Source organism: Thalassophryne amazonica, chromosome 13 (genome assembly GCF_902500255.1).
Source record: "Thalassophryne amazonica chromosome 13, fThaAma1.1, whole genome shotgun sequence".
NCBI classification, from domain to species: Eukaryota; Metazoa; Chordata; class Actinopteri; order Batrachoidiformes; family Batrachoididae; genus Thalassophryne; species Thalassophryne amazonica.
Genome location: NC_047115.1, coordinates 27,631,728 through 27,657,219, shown reverse-complemented (window position 1 = coordinate 27,657,219; position 25,492 = coordinate 27,631,728). Strand labels below are relative to the sequence as shown.

Here is a 25,492-nt window from a genome sequence, read left to right as displayed (position 1 = left end):
CGGGAGGCCTCGAGAAAGAAACTGTGTCAGCAGAAGACGAATAAATCTCGTCAAAGCCCCCCTTCACCTTTCTGCTGTTACTATGGCTGCACTTGTCCGGGATTAAAAAGCTTTTCCGGGAGGGTAATCTCTAAATGCAGCTTTCCTGCGCGCCCAACAAATGACACCCGTACTTAAAAAAGTGCTTAAGACCTTACTCCAAATTAAATTCCAATTTCTTTCAGGAGAGGAGGCGCGGTCCAGTTGTCTTGTGTGGTTTGAAAGCACAAACAGCCTGTTAATCAAGCAGTTAAGAGGAGGAGGGAACCTTTCCACTCAGGCCTTTTAAATGTGAATCAGACCAAGTGGGCAACACTGAAACCGCCTCAAAGGCAGGTGTTGTGCTGCAGAAAAATCCAGTCTCATTTGAATTGTCGAGGTTTTGAATTCAGATCATTGTCTGAAAACACGCTGCGCATGTTTGACCAGGTGTTACATTAAATATTATGATTAAAAGTAAATCATTCAACAATCTAGTGCAGTTATTTTCATGCATTTTTCCATTTTGTGCCATTTGATGTAATGTCCACATGCAGTATCATGTGCACTTAGTGTCATTAATAAAGAAGATCTTAATATATTGCACAGTGGACGTGTCATTAATGCAAAATTAAGTCTAGCCAATTATTTCCCTCAAGTATTTTTAGGCTTAATAAATCAGTCCTTCAAATTAAAAGGGCTGCTTTTTGTCCAAACTGCATGAAAAGTTCAGTGGAAATAAAATAAAAAATGTTATGATTTATGCAAAAGGAATTAAAAACAAAACCATTCAAACCAATGAGAGCACGGAGACATGCACACTCTGTCTTTCCACACCAACAAATCATTACAGCCATGTGTAAATTATTCAGCAGGATCTGGCCCCGGTGGAAACCTGAGCATAATTAAACTGCAATAAAATAACATTAGTGTGGACAGGCTGTTAGAAGGTGATGTAATTGGCTGCTCTGGTAACCACGGTTCAACTGATGAGGTCAACTTTCATGTCTTACACCAGCCCCTCCCCACGGTATTGTCCAGTGATACAGACGGGACTGTCGAGATGTCCTAGTCGACGGCATCTGTGGACAGCGGAGCTCAGGTCTGCAGAAACAACACGAGTCCAGTACTAAAACCCAAGCGGCCCTTAAAATTTATATCTCAGTGTGAAGGATGATGGGAAATGACTGACAGCTTCAAAAGTGAGACATGTGTGCCATCTAGTGTCCAGACGTTGAACTGGATCCATATGTTGACTTAAAAAATAATACAAGGTTCACCAGCGGTGCTCCTGGAGATCATCTGTCCTTCTTGTTTTCCACATGTACCTGCTGCAGGCACAAGCTGTCAATTAGTCAAGTGTTTCCTGGCTCTTGATTGGTTGTGCATGCCTGATTTAGTTCATTAGCAGTGGGTGGAGCAGAGAAAGTAGGAAAACATGAAGTGCAGGTGATTTCCAGGAGCAGGGCCAGTGACCTGGTTACAGAACTCCAGTGCTGGAACTTTTTACCTCCGCCAAGGAGGTTATGTTTTCGGTCGTGTTTGTTGTCTGTCTGTTTGTCAGCAGGATAACTCAAAAAGTTTTGAATGGATTTTGATGAAATTTTGTGGAGTGGTTGGAAATGACAAGAGGAACAAGTGATTAAATTTTAGTGGTGATCCGGATCATGATCCGGATCCCGATGCTAACGCATTAGCATGTCTATGGCATTTTCAATGTTAAAAGTTAGCATTAAGCAGTTGCAGCTGTCATCACGTTGGGTGCATTTGTTTTCAAATTGTAATATTTCTTACATTTATTTTTGTTTATATATAATAATCTAATGATTATTATATACAATTTTAGAGAAAGAGACAAAAAGAAATAGATCACTGTGCCAAGGAGGGAATCTCTTTAGGGTCAGTGACCCTATGGCCTTGTTTAGAGAAGTGTTTCATAAATGTTAAAAAAAATTCATATATTTGCAGTTTAGTTGAATAATAAATTGAATTTGTCTCTTATTTGTTTTTGTCTATAAGCACATGCAATATCAATATCAGTGCTCAGATGACAGTAGCTTCTGGGAAAGGTGAAAGTTGCAATAAACTGTGATGCCAAGCGCTAAGGATACATGCTATCCAGTCACAGCAGATGAAACTTTTTTTTACTACTGAGCAAACATCATTGTTAGACTTTTTTAGGTTCAATGATTCCATGGCGTGTAGATGTTATAGCGTCAGTGACCCCATGCCCTTGGCGGAGGTTTGCACTCTGAGTGCTTCTAGTTTCAATTATAAATCGACAGTGAATTCTATCACTGCCCATTGAGAGCAACATCCTGCCCACTGTGACAGTAGGGATGGGAAGTGATCTTGTTTTATTGATATTGATGCTATTATTGATTCTGCTTATTGGTCTGATTCTTTATCTTTTTTCTGATCAGTTCTGTGTGTTGAAAAAAGGAAAACCTACACAGATTTTCAACATTAATGCAGCTGTTTTCCTTGTTGCTAGATGCAGAGTTTGATGTTATGATGCTAGATGTGGCATCACGATGTGCATTTCTGCAATGCAGAAATATCAGAGTAAGATGGCAGTATTGATGAGAGGAACTGATCATGTCTGAGGCATACAATTCCAATGGATTGAAAAATTTGGTCCTGTTTTTCACTTGATCATCTTTTTTTTTTCCTCTGATCCAAAACATTATTACTGACTCAGCTTCCCTTTGTAGCTGCTCTTTCTGATTCTAAAAAAGACTATGTAAGTGTTTCTTCTTTATAATGATGTTGTACAGCCACAGTTTGACCACGGTTAAATAACTGTAAAAAGGAAATATTGTTGCAAGGACTGAACCTGCTGGTGGTCTTCAGGTAATTACAGGTCAAAATCACTGTTGTACACAAAGTTGTGCTCATAAACTGTAATCATAAAAATCATAAAGCAGGTTATTCACATTACGGAAGCAGGTACACAACCCCAAATCACAGAAAAACAAAGCAGGATGGAATGGAAAATACAATTTTAAAAAATAAATCACAGTGATTCTTACATTTATTTTGGTTTGTATTTCATTGCAGACAGTAGGAACCCAAGGATGTTTTGTGTGGTCAACTTCATATATTGTTAATATACATCCTTCACTGTTTTAAGGTCTGGAAGACAGTTTAAAAAATGGGACATAGGCAATTTTGGGCTAGTAAGGATGTTTTTTACAAATTAATGTTTCAAACTGGTTACGTCACAGGTGATTGTAAATATGATTTTGTACAAAATTCAGGTATTTGCATATTTCTCTCTGTACAGTGAATGATATGAAACGATTCAAAGACTATGGAGGAATTTCAGTCAATAAAAGACAAGGGCACAACCCTAAAGTGAACACCTGTGATCTCCGATCCCTCGGGCAAAACTGCATTAAGAACCGTCATTCATCAAGAACTGATATAACCACATGGGCAAGGGATTACTTTGGGAACCTTTGTCAAGCCCTGCATATGGAGATGCATTCACAAATGCCACTGAAGAGTGTACTATGTTAAAACAATGCCTTATGTTAACCTTGTACAGAAGCAGCTTTGAGTTCTCTGGGCTCAGAGGCCTCTGGGTTGGACCATCACATGATGGAAATGTGCATTGTGGTCCAATAATTCAGTATTCTTGATTTTTTTTTTTATTTTTTTTAGAAGGAATGGACAATGTGTGCTCCAGACCAAAGACGGAAATGACCATCCACACTGTTATGAGCTACAAGTCCACAAGCCAGGGTCTGTCATGGTATGGGATTGTATCAGTGCCCTTGGCAAAGGTCATTTACATTTCTGTAATGGCAGCATTAATGCAAAAAAAAAAAAGTACACTGAAATTTTAGAGCAACATATGCTGCCATCAAGATGACGTCTTTTCCAGGGACGTCCACGGAATTTTCAACAAGACCATGCAAAACCACATTCTGCACACATTACAAAGACATGAGTACAGAACAGGGTGTGGATACTGGACTGGCCCTTCCTGCAGTCCTAACCTGTCCCCAATAGACAATGTGTGACCCCGTACTGTTACACACCTTATAAAGTGCTTGCCAGAAGAATGGGACAAAATTAAACCTGAAACGCTTCATCACTTGGTACCATCAATGCCAAATGTCTTTTAGGTGTTGCGAGAAGGAAAGGCAACAATACAATGTGGTACATGCTTTAGCATCCCAACATTTTTTTGGAACATTTGCAGGCCTTAAATGCAGTAATGCATGTGTATAAACAAATAAAATTAAGTTGACCACACTAAACAGGAAATATGTTGTCTATCTACACAATGAAGCCAAAGTAAATGTAAATGTGATAGTTACATCATGGGTGCTCACCCCCCGTCCCAATCCCAACTTTTTCTCATTTGTGTTGTAAGTGGTCCATGTAATCTTTAATACTGGTGTGCTGATGGGAGCAGTTAAGTAACAAGACAGCAGACTCAGTCAACGTGGTCATTAATCATCTTCTTCTCTGTGGTTTTCTTTGACTTTTGACACAAATGGAGCAATGTGATCTTCACCAAGTGCTTTCTGGTAAATTATTGATTGTGATAAAACATGAATGAGTCAATAGCTTTTGAAAGTAATGCAATTGCTCTGCCTCATTTTACACTTACACATGATGCAGCTGTGATCTCAGCGTGTGAAGTGACAGATGTGACTGGACAGCCTGTCAGTTACTTTCAGGTGGAACTTCAAATAAATGCAATATGTCAGCAACAAAAACATTAATAATGACAAAATATATTGAAGGTGTACAGAATAGATTTCAGTAAGTAGGTTCATTCATACTATGGAAGAGGTTTATGAATAAATATATATTTTCTTCAAACAATATTGTACAATCTGGCCACTAGGTGGCACGACAAACACCCAGATCAGAAATAAGTTGTTTCAGTTGAAGGCCAGGACTGTCAAGTAACCATATTCAAGATTTTGCTTTTCATTAAGAACAGTTTACAACAATCTCTATAAAGTCTCATAGAACCCAAATCATATTGAACTGGAATTTTTGATCAGATAATTGAATAAAATCTAGGAAAGTGGCAGGAAGCACATGAGAAAGGGAGAAAGGGAGCACAGCCTGGTGCTGATTTTTAAAAATAAAGGTGATGTACAGAGGTGTAGTGACCACAGAGACATGTTACTCACATGTACACGGTGACCTCGAAAGTCACTGTTCCTTGTTGTTGTTATTATTATTATATAAAGACTTAAATAAGCATCAGACCTTGTATTAACATTGTACCATTAGTTTTGAATAAACTGGCAAATTATAATTTATTATATTATTAATCAAATCTTGTAATACTATAAAATATTCAGAGAGAAAATGATCACTTTAACTACATTATTTTGAAACAATGTAGTTCACCCCATGGAGATTTTTCAAAAATTAAAAAAGTATGAGGTCACACAATGTAAACAAAGTGATGTTTAAACCACAAAAGTATCAGAAGTTTTTGTGGAGGACATCCTGTCGACTGCTGCTGCTGTTTATTATGTGCATCTTTAAGCCCCTATCACATATAGCAAGAATGTACAGGAACCAAGCCCGACAATGAAAATATTGCCATAATCCGACGCAGTCGGGAGGAAAAGAGGCGTGGTCAACAGTGTCAGAACGCATCCGGATTACCTCATCCACACCTGCACGATGCCATTCAAAGCGCATGTAGACAACAGGTAGATGACACAGACTGCTGTCAGACGACCATGAAAGGCGCTGAAGACTGCCCGATCGCCAAACGTCTGGATGGCAAACACAGGCCCAGAGTGAGAGGCAGCGCTGTGTTCCTCACACGCACGTGCGCGCACTCGCACACACGTGCGCGTGACCCAATTTCAGGAACCCAATTTCTCAAACTTTGTGGGTGAATTCATAAACAAGTTACAGTATTTGAAAGGCATAGACCAAAATGTTAAAACAAAACAAGAAAACAACTGGGATCTACTGTTATGTGCTTTTAGTAACAAAAAAAAACAAAATTGCACTTGGCAGCAGCACTGTTCAAATACTAGAGCACCAATAGGCCAACTGGTAGCTACTGTAGCCTACTGTTGAGCCCCAAACAAAATCAACACCTTTTTTAAAACAGTTCCTGAGGTTTTCTAGAGTAGTTATATCTTGCTTCCATGCTATTTGTGGCTTCAGGAGTCACATGGGTGCACTTTGATTATCAAGGTCACTGAGTGCAAACGGATAAACAAGTCCATCACATTGTATTTTGATGTAAACGTGCAGGAGTATGCATTTTAGGCCCTCAGGTCCTTAGACCCCCTCAATGCATACTAAGTGGATGGCCATACTGTAGAACCCTCCTCTGCAATTTACTTTTGCACTGCAAGGATGTATCTACAGGTAACCTCAAGTGTTCAGGAAGGTTATATAATACATGAAAGGCCCAATCTAGCAGTGGCAATAGCCCATACATGTAATGGTAGACTGGTACAGTGATGCCACCAAGTGCAATTTTGTTTTTTGTTACTAAAACACATAACAGCAGATCCCAGTTGTTTTCTTGTTTTGTTTTAACATTTAGGTCTATGCCTTTCAAATACTGTAACTTGTTTATGAACTCACCCTCAAAGTTTTGAGAAATGGGGTCCTTAAAGGGCCCCTTTTTACCCTTTTTTTGAGTCAGGACCCTTTTTGGACCCCTTTTTCTCCAAACTTTGAGGGTGTCCCACTGAAATAACAGTACAAACCTATCAGACCCCTCCCAAATGACCAATACCTGCAATAAAATTGGTAGGATACCCTCAAAGTTTCAAAATAATGGTAGTCCTCCTTTAGGCCTTTTTCAGCTCTGAGTATTTTGAGCGCCCCCTATTGGCCAACTTTGAGGGTGTCCCAGTAAAATAATGTATAGTACCTTCCCTGTAGTCTCCATACAAGAAACTAAGAACTGGGACACCCTCAAAGCTATGACTTAGAGGGGTGGGAACTTGTAACTTTTTTTATAATTGCCCCAGGGGGCCCAAAATAGGGGGTGCTGTAACATTGGTCATAGGAGGTCAATCATGGAACGGTTTGGGTTTTGAAGTTTGGGTAACATACACATCTCAGAAAAAAAAAAAAAAACATTCCAGCCCAAACCAGGGGGGTCAACAATCCAATATGTCTGATATTGTCTTATCCTTAGGAAAATCAATACTCAAAGTGCATCTGACTGGTCAGCTGAAAAAATAAATAAACACTTTGTAATGTATGATCTTCTTTTTCCTTGTTCGGTTTGTGTAACTCCCCAATCTGCTGGACACAGACAGTGAGACAGAAGAACCAGGACAGGAGCTTCAAATCAGGGATCAAATCAGCATCGTTTCAAAAAGAAGCCAAGCAGATGAGATTTCTTGAAGTGCTCACTGCCAGACAGAGGAAAGAGGATGAAATCAAGCAGGCTTGGTTTCAAAAACAGCTTGAAGAAAAGGACAACAGATTACTGGAAGTGCTGGAAGCCAAAGAAGCCAGCTTCCACATGGAGATGGAGGCTGAATTCCACCAAATACAGGAAGCCAAAGAACCCAACTTCCAAACTGAAATGGAACGTATGGTGGCTGAATTCAGAAGCTACTGAAAGCCAAGAGGCCAGCTTCCACAGACAGATGGAGTTCAAGGAGGATGAATTCTAGAAAATGCAGGAAGCCAGAGAGATCAGCTTCCAAACTCAGATGGAGATCAAGGAGGCTGAAATTGAAAAACAAGTAGAAGCAAAGGAGCCCAGCTTCCAGAAGGAACTGGCAGCGAAGGACGAGATTCTCCGGAAGGAGATGGAGGCCAAAGAGCAGTTATTCCAAAGAGAATTGGCAGCCAAGAAGAGTTCTTTGGGTTATCTTTATGTTGGTGTGTGTGTCCTTGTTGGTTTGGTGGCCACAAAATATTTAATAAAGTCATAAATATTTCCAGAACTTTGTGAATTAATGAAGTTTATCATGATGAAGAATGCATTAAATTTTGCCATTTGCACATCTATTAAACACTGCACTACATCAATCTCTCCTGCAGATGTCAACCAAGAGGAAAATCTCTGATCTTTCTGTACCTATTCCCTTTCAGGCTCCTGTGTCACCATGGTGGCCTCCATGAGGGGGGCTGCTTCCATGTTGATATGAAGAGCTCATTCAAAACCTAAGAAAACACAGCAATTCATTGTTGCAGTTAATTATGAATAGATAGCTATGGATGCAGTATTCCATTTCTCTTAATAAACACTGCCAAATCCTATATTCTGTAGCTTTAAAGCTATATGAAATTTGCCTACCAACATTAAAGAGGCATTGATCAAACCAACAAGAATGTTTTTCTTCCAGGGTGTCAAAGTAAATGTTATTCTCCACAGAATTGTTGCCATCATACATGTTAAAAAATATATTTTTAAGTTTATTTATGAATATTACTATCATAACAGTGTCCAGAAGTGTCAATATTAGTGTCTAAAAGATTTCCATTGAAGCTTTAATTAAAAACTCATCAACCCAGAACTGATGAAGCATTTCTGGATGACAAGCGGAAACATCTTCAATGGACAAAACAAGTCCAGTTGGCCTGACTCAACACAGCTGGATACCATGACCTGGATGACTAAGAATTTCCACAGACATCCACTGAATATTCTGCTCTACACCAGAAATATGTTGTTTCCCCACTGTAACCTCCAAAAATGTAAATCAACAAGTGCGGAGTGACATTCCTGGCAAAAAAAATGTTCTTTTTTTCCAAACAAATAAAAAGCCTTGTTTTTCACATTATTTTTAAGACCCCCGGTACAAAGACACACCTAACACAACGACATATAACAGTACCTGAGAAATCCCTCAGAACTAGAGAAATACTCAAAACTTTCTCTCAACACATTTTATAACTGCAACAGATCAACAAAGTTATACCAAAAACAAAACCATGGTTCAAAATTCTTATCATTGGGTGGCATGGTGGCTTAGTGGTTAGTACTCGTGCCTCACAGCAAGAAGGCTGTGGCATCACTTCCCGCCCTGTCTGTGTGGAGTTTCTCCAGGCACTCCGGTTTCCTCTCACAATCAAAACAAAAAAAAAAAAATGCTTATTTAGGGTCTGCTCCTTTCTCTGCCCCTGATCAAGGCACTGTCTCTCCATCTGGAGTTGGTCCCTGTGCGCCGGACTGTTGCTGCCCACCGCTCCTAGTGGTTGGATTGTGTCTAACAGTAATTAGGATGGGTTAAATGCAGAGGATGAATTTTGTTGTATGTATATATGTATGTACAGTGACAATAAAGCCTCTATTCTATACTATTCTATATGTGTGTGGGGGGGGGGACCCCTTAAACCACCTTCTAGAGCCACCAGTGAAAATAATCCTTATTCAGGAGTCCTCGTAAGTAATGATTCAAACACTATACTTGTAAAAAAGAATAAAAATAATTTCAATTAATCATTTCTGTTGCTACATTGGAAAATATGATCTCACATATTGGACTGATCTTGGGAAGAAGGGTAGAAAAATGCTATCTGCTAACTTTTCCACAGAAATGGAGAATGGTACCCAATAATTTTAATTCAAAGTACCACAGTATGATCCACCGACCAAACCTCAACTGGTATTCGTCTACTGTGGTTAATAAAGCCAACTTTACTTACTCACTCACTCACTCACTCACTCTGTTATCTTGGTTAGACCTCACCTGTGGGAACCTTCTTTTGCGGCTTTGCAGAGCGGCGGAGGGTTTTTACAGCCGCACATTAATGGTGAACTTTCACCCGTCGTACTGGTTTATTGTTTTGATTTAGTATGCTAATTTTTCACATTAACTGTGGCGAGTTGGTCGACAAAAGAATAACGGAAAATATATGAACGTACTTTGAGGCTTACCGACAGGCCTACAATCAGTGTTTAGGATGAGTGTGGCTGGCAGCTGAGAGCGAGGATGACAAAGATGACTAAGCTAAACTAACGTTAGCTGTTGCTATGATGACGAGGAGCAACGGTGGCGTGTAGAAGCAACACTTAAGACCTTCTAGCTTTATTTTATTAAGCTTGTTAGCCCGTTAGTTCTCAGACAGACTGTTCTGTCCTGTCTGAAATAAGACATTGAACGCTTTCCCCCCAATCCAGAAATTACGTATTTGTGAAAGATCACAGAGGTAAGTCGCAGCCCACACAGAGCAGCTGGCTAAAGCTTACTATTATACTGCTGTACGTTAAAGTGCTCCAATCATTTGTGATTACAGCTGGGTTTTTAAATTCGGCATTTAAAGATTCATATTCAACAGTAGGAGTTTGGTTGTTAAATAGCGTATTAGTTTTGTAACACACGTTTATTATAATCTAAACATTTGTTGAAATGCCTGGGATGGACAGTGACACTGTACACCACCACAATGGAGTTAAAATGAAACAACCCAGAAATGCTTGGCTTTAAGAAAAATACTGGTTTCCATGTTTGGGAATTACAGCCATTTTTATGGTTTGCTGTCGTCACGCCCGCCTGTAAAACCAAGTTGATGTGAGGACTAATGTTTACATTATTACTGTTGAAGATACAGTACAGGACAATGTGCATACAGGCTTATAAGACCTTATAAGCCTGTATGCACATTGTCTGCTCCACGTGCCACTTTCAACCAGTTGAAAATAAATGAACACCTGATCCTATTGTTTATTATTTTGAACAACAATGGTAAAGAAACCGATGTATCTTGTAAGTTCCTTCAGCTTCTCCCTTTTTTCACTTGGAGTCACCACACTACATTCATTATGGATCTGCATGTTGATTTGGCCAAAGTTTTACATCGGATGCCCTTCCTGACACAACTCTACATAACATGAAGAATGGGTAGGGGTGGCCTTTTACCAGGAACCTTCTGCTCTGTGTAAAGTGTTTTCACATAAATAATTCTCTCTGCTATAGTAATACATGTGAAAATTATCATTTCAGCATTGGACATTTGCATCACTTTCCTTCAATGGGTGAGGAAAAGCCCGACACATTGGACTTTGTGAAGGATTTCCAGGAGTATCTGAGCCAGCAGACCCAACATGTCAACATGATATCAGGCTCCGTCAGTGGCGTCAAGGAGGCAGACGAGCTGCCAGCTGGTAACTAACTATTTGTCATTTATCGTTAACTGCGCCACATCCAGCAGTTTATCATTTATTTTTAGGCATCTAGCATCGGGGTCTACAAACCGTTACTGTCAGAAGAGCTTTTTATGTCCCGTCTTCCACAGATACAATTATGCTGGAACTACAAAGAGTATTTGGGCTTGAAAATTAATTAAGATAACACAACTTTTAAAGTTTTGTGTGTTAAATAATTAGAGGAATACCGTATTCCCATAATTATTTTGAGGTGTGTGTGTGTGTGTGTGTGTGTGTGTGTGTGTGTGTGTGTGTGTGTGTGGTGTGTGTGTGTGTGTGTGTGTGTGTGTGTGGTGAAACTGTATTTTTATGTACAACCCCAAATCAGAAAAAGTTGAGATGATACGGAAAATGTTGGTGAACCCACGTCATGAGCCTTCCATTTACTTTGACTTCTATTTAATTTCAGACAGTATGACCCCAAAATATTTAATGTTTTGTGTGGTCATCTTAATTTCATGTGTTAATATACAATTATTACTGGATTTACGGCCTGCAACACATCTCAAAAATTCAGACAGGGTAGTTTATTTGAAATTTAAGGATTAAATAATTTGTTTTACATCCAGTTTTTCTTAAGACAAGTCATGGGATGGATACATAAACATTTCTAAACCACTGAATATGTCCTCTGTCATTTACATTAATCAGTAAGAAACAAACAGTATGTTGCTATATGGTAAATCTTTGTCATGTAGGCATTTCTCAAAAACTGGGTAACCATGCTGGAAGGAGAGTAGGGAAGCCCCCAAGACACCCATGATAGCTCAAAAAGAATTATATGCTAAATTTGCATTTTACATACTGTCCTGACTTTCTGATTTTGGGTTGTAGATGATGAATTTATGAAATGTAAAGTGAAACTTTTTAGATAGAATGAAAATATTAAACTCCTACAAAAAGGGCAAAAGCATGTACGGGCATGCTTTGAAATAAATTGAACAGAATAATGCAGGGTTATTTGACTCCCCGTATTTTTGGAAAATTAATCAAATAAGAGGTAGCCTGCTTTGAAATAAATTAAACATATAGCTGCAGCCTAATAATTTTAAATAGTAAACATAAAACTAGGGCAGTTTACTTTTTTATTATGACTAAAGTACATTTTAGTGTCACGTCTTTTTTTTTTTTTTTTTTCCCTCCCTCTTCCTCAGTACAGTAATTAACTGTTGCACGTGAACATAAAACATGACATTAGGATGGATGTTAGGCTGGATGGATGAATTTATTTGGTAAAATTTATATATGTAAAATACAGTACAGTATGTAAATACCACACAGGAGAACGCATAAAGTGTGAAACACACATTTCTAATGTGGGCCTCTTGATAACTGCAAGCAACAAATACAAATAGCTCAGAATCTAAAATAAATGCTGCAGCTTTTCCACATAAGGTTTTTATTGTTAATGTGTGTATCTGTGATTTTTATTAAACATGTTCATATATTCACATTTTTAACTGAATTCTGATTATTTTGTCTGTGATGATGCATAATGTATAAATTGACAATGTCTCATAAAGTCATCATAATTGTCACCGGTGGCTGCTGTTTGTAACATTATATATGTATGTCAGACATGCGCACATGGTGTGAGCAGGTCAGTACCATCTGTACCGCACCAGCAGTGAAAGTGGTGTGAGTTTTGTTTATTTTCCCCCAACATTTCACTCCACATGCTAAAATCCTCCCTGTTAATGCCGCACTCGCTGTCTCAAACGCTTTGATGTAGTCACCCTTCTTTAGCAGGAACAGCGTCTGTGTCCGAAATCAATGGTTTCTCCTTCTTGTGGACATGCCATGTGATTGGTTGCCTGAAAACATGCTACAGTTATGTCACAGTGTCACTCTGTCTGAAAACCTCTGAGATTTGCAACTTAAGACACTGCTACTCAACAGTTATGCTAAGGGGAATGGGAAAAAATATTTACAGACACAGAGTCTTGTCATAGCTGCAGGGAGCTGCTGCAGGGAGGTTAAACTGCTGCATGCGGCTCCAGAACGGTGGGTTGCCGAACCCTGATTTAGCATAACAACTGGCGTGAACACTTGTGACTGCTATCTGATTTATGATAACACATTTATCAGTATTATAATGGTTGAGAAATTGGACTCAAAACTAGAATGTGTAAACTTGCTGTTTGTGTTTTTACATGTATTTCACAGTAGATGCTTGAGTTGTATTCATGGCAGTAGTGCAGTGCTGTGGAATAGTTTTTTCCTGTGGTTGCCAAATAATACTTTTGTTTGATTGAAAAATGTGTTTGCTTGTAGACTGCAGCCAGAATGGACTGGATCATTCCACAGTGGACATGTCATTGGAAGACAGCTCAGGGATCCTGGTGGATGGTTTTGAGAGGACATATGATGGAAAGCTTAAGTGCCGCTACTGCAACTATGCCACCAGAGGCACAGCACGACTCATCGAGCACATCCGCATTCACACAGGTGAGTCTTAACTGTTTTCTGCGCATAGAATGAATGTTTCTTGCTTAGCCTCTTTTCCTCTATCAAACAGGAGAGAAACCTCACCGCTGCCACTTGTGCCCATTTGCGTCAGCCTATGAGCGCCACCTGGAGGCCCATATGCGATCGCACACAGGCGAGAAGCCTTACAAGTGTGAGCTGTGCTCTTTCCGCTGCAGCGACCGCAGCAACCTGTCACACCACCGCCGGCGCCGACACAAACTGCTGCCCATGAAAGGCGCTCGCTCACTCTCACATAAGAAGATGCTGAGTGTTCTGCAGAAGAAAGCAAGCTCACTGGGTTTTGGCCGCCGGCTCCTCATTAACTTCACCCCTCCTCCTATGGCGGTGCACAAGCCAGACAATGTCAGTGACTACTCCCACGACCTGTCCCACTTACGCCAGGAGCCCTATGATAATCAGAGCCGAGCAAGTGAAGATGGGATCACCAATAACCAGAACCACCACCATCATCATCACGATATGGTTATGGATAACCCCTTGAACCAGCTGTCCACCTTGGCTGGCCAACTAGCCAGCCTGCCTTCAGAGTCTCAGGCCCAGACTCAACCTCCCATGTCTCCAGGAGCCGAGTCTGTTGTGATGAGAAGCCTTTCCTAATCCAGCAGCCTCACCCTGCCACCGCTTCTGTGGCCGTTACAGCCAGCATGACCCATGCGTCGTCCTCTTCCCCAACCACAGCAGAGCCCCGAGCTCCTCCCCACAGCAACTGCAGTCCTGGAGACGGGCCCTGCAGTGAGCACAGTGGGCACATGAGTACTCCTAGTATCTCAAACAGCCAGCCCAGTACGCCGGCCCCAGGCCTGTCCGCTCCACTCCAGGATTCCCACATGCTGCATCACTGCCAGCACTGTGACATCTACTTCCCCGACAACATCCTCTACACAATCCACATGGGCTGCCACGGCTACGAGAATCCTTTCCAGTGCAACATTTGTGGCCACAAGTGCAAGAGCAAGTACGACTTTGCCTGCCACTTTGCCCGAGGGCAACACAAATAAGGCACAAATGAGGAAAACTTAGAAAGAAAAAAACCTCTGACAGGACTGCTTTTTTGTTTTACAGTGCGTCTTGTAAAGTATTCACAGCGCTTCACTTTTTCCACATTTTGTTATATTAGTGTTATTCCAAAATGGATGAAATTAATTTTTTTCCCTCAAAATTCTACACACAATGCCCCATAATGCATTGTGAATGGTAAATGGACTGCATTTATATAGCGCTATTCCATCTGCATCAGATGCTCAAAGTGCTTTACAATTATGCCTCACATTCCCCCCCCATGTCAGGGTGCTGCCATACAAGGCACTCACTACACACCGGGAGCAATAGGGGATTAAAGACCTTGCCCAAGGGCCCTTAGTGAATTTCCAGTCAGACAGGAAAAAATTGTGAAAAAAGTTTCGTTTTTGTTTTTTTTTAGATTTTTGCAAATTTATTAAAAATAAAAAAATCACTAAGAAATCGCATGTACATAAATATTCACAGCCTTTACCATGAAGCTCAAAATTGAGTTCAGGTGCATCCTGTTTCCACTAATTATCCTTGAGATGTTTCTACAGCTTTATTGGAGTCCACCTGGGGTAAATTCAGTTGATTGGACATGATTTGGAAAGACACACACTTGTCTTCATATAAGGTCCCACAGTTGACAGTGGACAGCTGAGCACAAACCATGCATGAAGTCAAAGGAATTGTCTGTAGACCTCTGAGACAGGACTGTCTTGAGGCACCAAATCTGAGGAGGGTACAGAAACATTTCTGGTGCTTTGAAGGTCCAATGAGCACAGTGACCTCCATCATCCGTAAATGGAAGAAGCTCAGATCCACCAGGACTCTTTCTAGGACTGGCCGCCCATCTACACTGAGCGATCGGGGTAGAAGGACCTTAGTCAGGGAGGTGACCTAGTACCTGATCTGTCAGAGCTCCACCATTCCTCTGTGGAGAGTGGAGAACCTTCCACAAGGACCAGCATCTCTGCAGCAATCTACCAATCAGGTCTGTATGGTAGAGTGGCCAGATGTGAAGCCACTCCTTAGTAAAAGGCACATGGCAGCCCACCTGGGGCCTCATGTACAAAGGCTGCATATGCACAAAAATGTTGCATACGTCCATCTCCACACTAACGTTCAGATGTCCGTGGAAATGTGCGGTGCGCCACCAAAAATCATGGCTGGTGTACGCATGTTTATACAGCTGTTCCTCTGCCGACTCGTAGAGGTGATGCTGGAAATTGTTAATAGTGTAAAAACAAGAAGTCATCAAAGTGATGTGCACATCAGAGACACACTTATGAACAATTTACACACACACGTGTTTGTAATTATATGGGTGGATATAAAGAAATGAGGAAAGTGGTATTAGCAATGGCTGTATTAGCATTCGAAGACCTTTCAAATGGTGCAAGCCTACGTGAGCAAGTATGCAGGGAATGCGAGGATTTACTTGCAAATGACGATAATTCGGTCATAAATGATTCAGATTACCAAGGCCACTGTTACTGATGTTGAGCACAGAACATTCCATCAAAGTACAAATCATATGTGATGCGCATATGCATTGGATTGGGAACAGGCAGCCTGGCACGGTTTGCAATGGGTGGTTGCTTAGCGAGTATATAGTTTACTCATTTCCTTTCCGTTTCACATTGCGGTGAGCTGCATGGGACAAGGAAGACCGAGCCACAGCTTTAATTTTTTCTGCACTCTGCCTCTACAAGTGCTTAAATTTTTACATGCGACAACACAGGGACAATGGCGGACGTCATCAAACACACTACATTCCACACTTATGGTACCGTCAACATGACACAACCAAACTATTTAAATACATTTGCATATTCAGATGGAGGCATGGACAGGAAGGAGTTTGGTACTTTTGCATGTGCTCTCATTTCCATGTTGATTTGGATGTACAAAAGGAATGTGCTTGGATCCATGCCTATGCACACTTTGCTGCATCTGAATGTTTCTGTGCATAAAACAGTTTCTGGGTTTTGGCGTACGCCATGTTTCAGTAGGAAATCCACGCATGTCTTTGTACATCAGGCCCCTGAAATTTGCCAAAAGGCACCAGAAGGACTCTCAGACAATGAGAAACAAAATTTTCTGGTCTGATGAAACAAAGATTGAACTCATTGGTATGAATGCCAGGCATCATGTTTGGAGGAAACCAGGCACCATCCTTACACTGAAGCATGGTGATGAATGTAGCAATGTACAGAGACACCCTGGATGAAAACCTGCTCCAGCGTGCGCTTGACTTCAGACTGGTGCGATGGTTCATCTTTCAGCAGGATAATGACCCTAAGCACACAGTCAAGATATCAAAAGAGTGGCTTCAGGACAAAACTGAATGTTCTTGAGTGGCCCAGCCAGACTCCAGACCTGAAGCCGATTGAACATCCCTGGAGAGATCTGAAATGGCTGTGAACTGATGCTCCCCATCCAACCTGATGGAGCTTGAGCAATGCTGTAAAGAGGAATGGGGAAAAACTGCCCAAAGATAAGTGCACCACGCTTGTGGCATCATATTCAAGAAGACTTGAGGCTGTAATTGCTGCCAAAGGTGCATCAAAGTAATGAGCAAAGGGTGTGAATAATTATGTACATGTGATTTTCAGTTTTTTATCTTCAATAAATTCACAAAAAAATTCAAAAAAGCATTTTTCATGTTGTCATTATGGGGTGTTAGTAGAATTTTGAGGGAGGAAAATGAATTGACTCCATTTTGGAATAAGGCTGCAACATACGAGTAAAATGTGTAAAAAGTGAAGTGCTGTGAATACTTTCTGGACGCGCTGTAATTCCATTATAATTTTATTTATTGGTATTTTATTTGGCCTTTATGTAGCCTAGCCTCTGAAATTTGTGCGTGTACATAAAAAAATCATTTATATAGTTAATTTTTTTTTTGGTAATAAAGGTGCCAGTACATATACTCAACAAAATATAAACGCAACACTTTTGGTTTGCTCCCATTTTGTATGAGATGAACTCAAAGATCTAAACTTTTTCCACATACACAATATCACCATTTCCCTCAAATATTGTTCACAAACCAGTCTAAATCTGTGATAGTGAGCACTTCTCCTTTGCTGAGATAATCCATCCCACCTCACAGGTGTGCCATACCAAGATGCTGATTAGACACCATGATTAGTGCACAGGTGTTGCCTTAGACTGCCCACAATAAAAGGCCACTCTGAAAGGTGCAGTTTTATCACACAGCACAATGCCACAGATGTCGCAAGATTTGAAGGAGCATGCAATTGGCATGCTGACAGAGGAACGTCAACCAGAGCTGTTGCTCGTGTATTGACTGTCATTTCTCTACCATAAGCCGTCTCCAAAGGCGTTTCAGAGAATTTGGCAGTACATCCAACCAGCCTCACAACCGCAGACCACGTGTAGCCACACCAGCCCAGGACCTCCACATCAGCATGTTCACCTCCAAGATTGTCTGAGACCAGCCACTTGGACAGCTGCTGAAACAATCGGTTTGCATAACCAAAGAATTTCTGCACAAACTGTCAGAAACCGTCTCAGGGAAGCTCATCTGCATGCTCGTCGTCCTCCATCGGGGTCTCGACCTGACTCCAGTTTGTCGTCGTAACCGACTGAGTGGGCAAATGCTCACATTCGCTGGTGTTTGGCCGTTGGAGAGGTGTTCTCTTCACGGATGAATCCCGGTTCACACTGTCCAGGGCAGATGGCAGACAGCGTGTGTGGCGTCGTGTGGGGGAACGGTTTTCTGATGTCAGTGTTGTGGATCAAGTGGCCCATGGTGGCAGTGGGGTTATAGTATGGGCAGGCATCTGTTATGGACGAAGAACACAGGTGCATTTTATTGATGGCATTTTGAATGCACAGAGATACCGTGACGAGATCCTGAGGCCCATTGTTGTGCCATACATCCAAGAACATCACCTCATGTTGCAGCAGGATAATGCACGGCCCCATGTTGCAAGGATCTGTACACAATTCTTGGAAGCTGAAAATGTCCCAGTTCTTGCATGGCCGGCATACTCACCGGACATGTCACCCATTGAGCATGTTTGGGATGCTCTGGACCGGCGTATGACAGCGTGTACCAGTTCCTGCCAATATCCAGCAACGTCGCACAGCCATTGAAGAGGAGTGGACCAACATTCCACAGGCCACAATTGACAACCTGATCAACTCTATGCGAAGGAGATGTGTTGCACTGCATGATGCAAATGGTGGGTCACACCAGATACTGACTGGTATCCCCCCCCAATAAAACAAAACTGCACCTTTCAGAGTGGCCTTTATTGTGGACAGTCTAAGGCACACCTGTGCACTAATCATGGTGTCTAATCAGCATCTTGATATGGCACACCTGTGAGGTTGGATGGATTATCTCAGCAAAGGAGAAGTGCTCACTATCACAGATTTAGACTGGTTTGTGAACAATATTTGAGGGAAATGGTGATATTGTGTATGTGGAAAAGTTTTAGATCTTTGAGTTCATCTCATACAAAATGGGAGCAAAACCAAAAGTGTTGCGTTTATATTTTTGTTGAGTGTATGTATGTATTAGAAAATGACATGTCAGTATTTTCCCAGGTTGAGAATTATTTGAGGTGCTGTTATGAGCCATAGTTAAGTGCTAAATAATTAGAAAGTCCTCATGCTTTTTGACACAAAACATCAGTGATTAAATGATCAGTAAGTCATTGGTGTAATTTTCACATCAGCCTGCAGCTTTCAAAATACACAACATCTAAATACCTGGAATGGCACTAGAAATGATCTCAAAGTTATTCTCTGGTTGATTTTCATTTATTGCTGAGTAGTATGAGACAGGAGAGTTGCCATAATTTTTAGTCTAAAAATGGCTGGCAGCAGTGTGACGCAAGTGATTGTGTGCTTGCTTCCTATGCATTCCCAGTTCAAGACCACCTGTGCTATTCTCCTTGTACATCTGGAGTGCGTCTGAAAGGCCATCTGACATAAAACTTGTGCCAATCAACATGCGGCTCCATATCAGATCCAATGTGGTGACCCAAGCGCAACAGGAGAAGCTAAAACTAAGTACTTACTGCTATTCCTACAAATGGTTGAGATGGGTTTTGTTGGAATCTCACAAGTATCTTGTAAGTCCCCATCATTGTGTCATAGCTCCTCATAGTTAAAAGCAGTTCATAGTATTGCAGATTACAAATTTGCACTCTATTGTGAGATAGAGTTTGCTATCCAGTTATTATAAAAACTTCTAAAAATTAACATCATTTCATGTTTTTAATAGCTTTTGTGTCTGAAACTGCAGGAGCTGAATGACCAGTTTTTATATATTTAGAGGATGCTAGTGTTGAATATTCCTCTTCAAAAATGATGGATGAATATCCAAACCTTTCAAACTATTTTGGCAACTAAGTAAAGTGTACATCGGATTTTTGGTGACAATGGAGTGAATAATACTGGACTATGGACCTTTTACCTGGGCGCTTTTGAGCTTTAAGGAATCATGCACCCAAAGTTTCATGATGATGGGCATTTTGTGTCAGTTTAAACACTACATTAATTTTATCTTGTGGGTTTGGCTGAACTGTAAAGTCTGGGAGTCCAGGTGAGATTATTTTTGTGCCCTAATACCATCAAATTAAGCAAAAACTATAAAACATTAAAGCACATTTATTCAGTGGGGATCAATCACGTTACTTGGTTTAAACACAAGTAGTATTGAGGTGGACAGCCATCAGTATCAAAAATATAGAAAACTAAAGCAGACTGCCAATTTTCAAATTGAAATTTCAGCGCTACTTAACTAACAAGGTGTAGACACCAGTGGGCTGCAATTAGAAAGCTCTGTTTTCACTCCATTTTTATTAAATGTGCATCTCCAGATGAATGTGGAAAAAGGTGCACAGGTGGACTTGAATCAGGGAATTTGTGTTTGACCAGGCAAGAGCACTAATCTCTTGCACTCTATTGTGAGCTGTAAGTTTTTGTAAGTTTTGATTTTCCACCCTTTATCTAAAAACTTTAATGTGCGGGTTCTTGTGTTCAAATAACAACTGTTATGCTTGGACCAGAGTACATGTTTTAAAGAAGTTATACAGTGAGTAAATATATTTCTATTGAGTTTGACAAAACGCTACGAAAACATAGCACTAGAGCCTGACCGATACCGATTTTTGGGGGCTCGATACTGACATTAGGAAGTAAAAAAAATGTACAGTGCCTATATCTGCTGGAAAAATGAAAATGATTCTTATCTATTATCATCCCCTTTTTGACAAATAAATGTAATTAAGGCTTGATGTTTCACAGTTGAAACATGAACTTAAATTGTAAATATAGCCAATCAGTGTACATCATGTAGCCTTCACTTGGACAGACAGTCCCTGTTTTGCATTGATCAACATTTACATGAAATATACTTCTAGTTTATTTTGGACCTGCCTAGCTGGTGGCATAGTAACCGCTATGCCACTATCAAATGTCCACTTTGACTGAAAATGAATGGCAGCTTCTTGCTTTGCCGCTGTCTCTTATAGCTAATGTGACCATGGGGTGATGGGAGCCCCAACCAGGGTTGACAGCGTTGTTTTTTTTTTTTTCTTTTCAGATAAAGTAAGTTTCCATATTTTCAAAAATAACACAGATACCGATATGGTTATGAAAGGCTCATATAGGCCGATATTATAGGCCAACCGCTACATTGGTTGGGCTCAGCATGATACAGTGTCGATTAAAACAGTTTGTACATCGCCTGTGTCTGTTATGACCATCAGCTATGGAGGGTAGAGCAGAATTACTTTGATGTGCAACAAGACCAGGTTTCTTTGGATAATACTATACCCAATAAATTCTCAACACTCATCCAGTACATCTGAACATTTCTCTGGTCATTCTGTTGACCAAGAGTGACCTAATTTAAGCCTTGTGAAGTTATTTCAGTAATTAGTGCTTTAACACTATTTCTTTGCAGTACCTGATGTATCCACTCTGCTTGTGCGTTTGTAGTTGAGAGGACGTTTGATGAATGGATGCTCTCTCACTGTAATAATCGCTCAAGAAAAGTTTGGCTGTACACATGCAGTAGCCATGATTCTTCTCCATGAGTGCTGCTACGGAACTTTGGAATTCAAGCGAGCTACATTGCGTGGAAACTGCAGTAATGGACTGGCCAACGTTGTTCATGGATTTTGCAGAAAAGTATTTAAGCTGGTTGTTTTTGTTTTTTGTTTGTTTGTTTTTTATTGGGGGGGGGGTATTATTTAAGTTCCTCCACACAGTGCCCTTTATTACCCGCATTATGGCAACTCTAACTCATTTTGTTAAAAAAAAATGCATAGCCTTTTTAAGTACATCAAACCTGTTTCTGTCCCTTTGCAGTTTTGGGGGGGTCACTTGACAGCCAGTATCACCACTTTTTCAGCAGAATAACTGTGTCTTGTGTCTCTTGTGACACTTTCTCAGACCTGCCATGTAGCACCAGGGAAACCATGTTTTAGCCTTTGTGGTAATGTGCTGAGATGCTGCATTTATCAGATGGATCCCAGTACTTTTCGGAATATTTAATGAGTATTGTAATCTGAGTGGTGTGGGTAGATGTTGGTGTCAAAAAGAAAAGGAGAAAAAAAACCTAACTCATATTGCGGTTAATACTGCTATTTTAGCAAGGTTGTTCTTCGTCTGGATACTGTTGTCTGTTGCTTAGCAACGTGTGGAGAACATTGTTACTGTTTTTAGGACCACCTTCTTGTTATCATCATAACCAGTAATAGGTGCCTCAAGTAATTACTGCCTTATGTCTTTGGTGTGTAGTAGGGTCATAGGTAACAGTGAATGTTGAAGCCTTTTGGCGACCCGCACGCTCCCTTTAGGAGAGCAAATCATTTAATTGTGAGTGAATTAATCTAATTTATAAGTAAAGTGTTTTCTAACTGAGCTAGCCTTTTGTCTTTTCCATTTCCCCATTCTAGCCACAGTCAAACACCAAATTAAACATACCAAATCCACAGTACACAAAAAAAAAACAACAATGAAATGTTTGCAACCTACATTGAAACAATCAGTGGTACAGTAACATCTAAAGACACATGAGCAGCTACGTGTATATTTAACTTCACTGGTCAATTTTCTACCAAGCAAACTAGGCCGACAAGCTAAATGAGCCATTAATTTAGCATTCCGTGTTCAGTTGATACTTCTTTTGCTGCTCCCATCAGCAGATCAACCACTTCCATCTCACCCTGTCTTCAGCATCTTCCTCTGTCACACAACCCCCTGTATGTCTTCCTTCAGAACATCATAAACCTCCTCTGTGGTCCTCCCATTCTCCTCCAACCTGGTGGCTCCATCCTCAGCATACTCTACTACCTGCTCCTTCTTCTACACGTCCAAATCAATCTGGGCTCTGACTTTGTCTCCAAACAGTCCTACCTGTGCTGTTCCCTCTGATATGTTCATTCCTAATCCTGTTCATTTTCATCACTCCCATAGAAAATCACAGCATCTCCAGCTCTGACACCTCCAGGTCTCCCTCCTGTCTTTTTGTTAGCACCACTGTCTCTAAGCTGTACAACATAGCTGGTCTCTACTGTCTTTTAAACCTTCCCATTCACTCTTGCCGATATACTTCTGTGCAATTACTTCCTGCCCCCTTTCTCCAAACACTCCACCCTGCCTGCACTCTCTGCTTCACCTCTCTACCACATTCTTCCTGACTTTGAATAGTTGACCCCTTTCATTTAAACTTACCTACCTTAAACCACCTCTACTTGTAACCACACTATACGGTGGACTCCCTTTTGGTCACACCTATATTCAGTCTTACTCCTGAGTTTCATTCCCCTTCTCTCCAGAATGTAGCATCACCTCTCCAGGTTCATCTCAACCTGCTCTCTATTCTCACTACAAATCACAATGTCATCTGCAAACATTACTGTCATCTGCAAACTTTCATTCGGACAACATTAGGCCTTATTCGGTCTGTTAGTGTGACGGGGGTATTAGTTTTTGTTGCTTCTCTTTTTTTTTTTTTTTACATTACTTTGCATCTCCTTGTACTGTCTACCTTCTTCACCTCTATAACTATCCCAATTCTTTTTGCCACCCTCTTTCTCATTATACGTTCCTCAACATCTTCATTCCACCGCCACCTGTCCTTAATACCATATCTACCCTTTATGTCCTCATCACCCTCTGTTCCTGTCACCAACATGCTCTGAAGTCCGTTCCACTCATTACTCTTTCCTGCTTTTCGTGTTTCCCATTCAGTTGAATTGGAAAATGTGTCCACACTGTACAGGGAACAGTTTTGATTTATTTACACCTACTGCCAGTGCACTATTGATATCGCTGCATTTATTTTTCAGCAGTGTTTGAAAATGGGCCTTTCTTTCACGTGAAACACTTGCCAAAGGTGAGTACATCACAGAGACACGATTGCCACCCTGTTATAAAAAGAACTGACTCGATGGAATTCACAACCAGGTGCGTTTGGTGATGCTTTTATTCCGGTAATGCTTTGTGAAAGAAAGTAGTGAAGATAATCAAAGTCTTAAGAATGACAGGATGAATTAGTAAAGAGTGAAGCAGTTAACTACAGAATAAACTTAAGCCTTATCCTCCTTAGGAGCCTTGTTCTCCTTGGGAGCTTCTCCTCTTCTTTCTCAGGACCTAAGGACAAAATATACTGGAGTGTAATTTCTGCTGATGAAATCAGAATTGATTATTACATCCAACTATAGAGTAGTTCTTCCACTATTAGTGTCATAAATAAAAGTGGATATGACCTTTGAGTTGGATGGGACCTAGACCAGAGTTTTGGTTTCATGCTTGGACGTGGCATCCCTTGCTGCACGCTTGGAGCAGCCACGGCGACAGCGGGAGTTGTAGTCAGAGATGGACATATGGCAACTGTGCACCTCATGTACACGGACTCTGACGCCCGTAGGAACTGGAAGGCCTTGAAGGTAAAACGTGCATAATTTCTGCTGCCGGAGACGTAAGAGTAGTAACTGTTGTCCATAGTACATCTAAAAGAAGAACAGAACCAGCAATGTTATTTATTTTGGTCAATAATACAGGAAAAAAGTAACAGAAAGAAATGAACTAAAACTACAGAAATTATATAAAAACAGTTACACACAGTGACTTACTCTACTTGTTTTTTGTTCCTTACCCATTTCGGACCAGATAAGGCGCCTGCTATGGAAAGTGGAGTAGGGGGAGGTCTCACAAGTGTCAATGAAGACAATCAGGCCGCTGTCACCACCCACCATGTAACTTGTACGTACATGTTCTGGGTTGAGCGCCACCTTGTATGGATACTGGGTCACCTGACAGCAAGAAATATATCCAAGTTCAATCAATAAAACCTTGAAGGTGCAGCCATAATGTTCTGTGAGTCATTATGACATGTATTTGATTTTACAGTCAACTGGTGAAAACAAGAAGTTTCAGACCTGATTGTAAAGCTGCTGCTGGTATAGAAAGCCATGTTGGTTGAAGTTGCCTGTGCCTGTAATGGCATTGTTGCCATGTTGCTGGGCGACATACATAATGTGAGACGTGAGTTCTGCTGCATGTGGCAGCCCACCTCCAGCTTGAAGTGGGATTGGCGCGTGATTTCACCATAGCTGGAGTTGTAGGCACGGACAGCATTGGTGTACACCATTGAGCCGCCTTCAACCTGTAAGCGGGCCGAAGGTTTTTGGAAACAGCCTCACTGAGGAACATGATATGAGCTCCATGGGTTATAACTTTACAGAAGGTGTTGAGTTCTTTACCTGTCTGGTGGTACCGCAGGAACTGATCGGAAAATTGAAGACCACCTCGAAACTCTGGACACTCGGCCTGCATGTGGGTCATTCACATACGTGCTGTGAC

The 25,492-nt window shown here is 40.9% G+C and overlaps 1 protein-coding gene and 3 long non-coding RNA genes across 4 annotated transcripts; 1 reads left to right on the top strand and 3 right to left on the bottom strand.

Annotated features, from left to right (window-relative positions):
* The first annotated feature begins 9,715 nt into the window (after positions 1 to 9,715).
* ikzf5 (IKAROS family zinc finger 5) lies at positions 9,716 to 14,650 on the top strand. The gene is given in 5 exon segments (XM_034184273.1): positions 9,716 to 10,143; positions 10,938 to 11,098; positions 13,415 to 13,588; positions 13,659 to 14,200; positions 14,203 to 14,650. Coding segments are annotated over 4 exon segments (1,275 nt in total). The 5' UTR covers positions 9,716 to 10,143; positions 10,938 to 10,965; the 3' UTR covers positions 14,629 to 14,650.
* LOC117522865 lies at positions 13,767 to 22,135 on the bottom strand. The gene is made up of 3 exons (XR_004564356.1): positions 22,007 to 22,135; positions 21,492 to 21,497; positions 13,767 to 13,779 (listed from the first exon to the last, which is right to left on the bottom strand). It is a non-coding gene; the product is annotated as an uncharacterized LOC117522865 (long non-coding RNA).
* A 2,350-nt stretch (positions 22,136 to 24,485) lies between these two features.
* On the bottom strand, positions 24,486 to 25,079 carry LOC117522861. The gene is made up of 3 exons (XR_004564353.1): positions 25,069 to 25,079; positions 24,786 to 24,942; positions 24,486 to 24,639 (listed from the first exon to the last, which is right to left on the bottom strand). It is a non-coding gene; the product is annotated as an uncharacterized LOC117522861 (long non-coding RNA).
* Positions 25,080 to 25,177: 98 nt separating this feature from the next.
* Positions 25,178 to 25,465, bottom strand: LOC117522860. Its single transcript, XR_004564352.1, has 2 exons — positions 25,393 to 25,465; positions 25,178 to 25,295 (listed from the first exon to the last, which is right to left on the bottom strand). It is a non-coding gene; the product is annotated as an uncharacterized LOC117522860 (long non-coding RNA).
* Between the last annotated feature and the right edge of the window lie 27 nt (positions 25,466 to 25,492).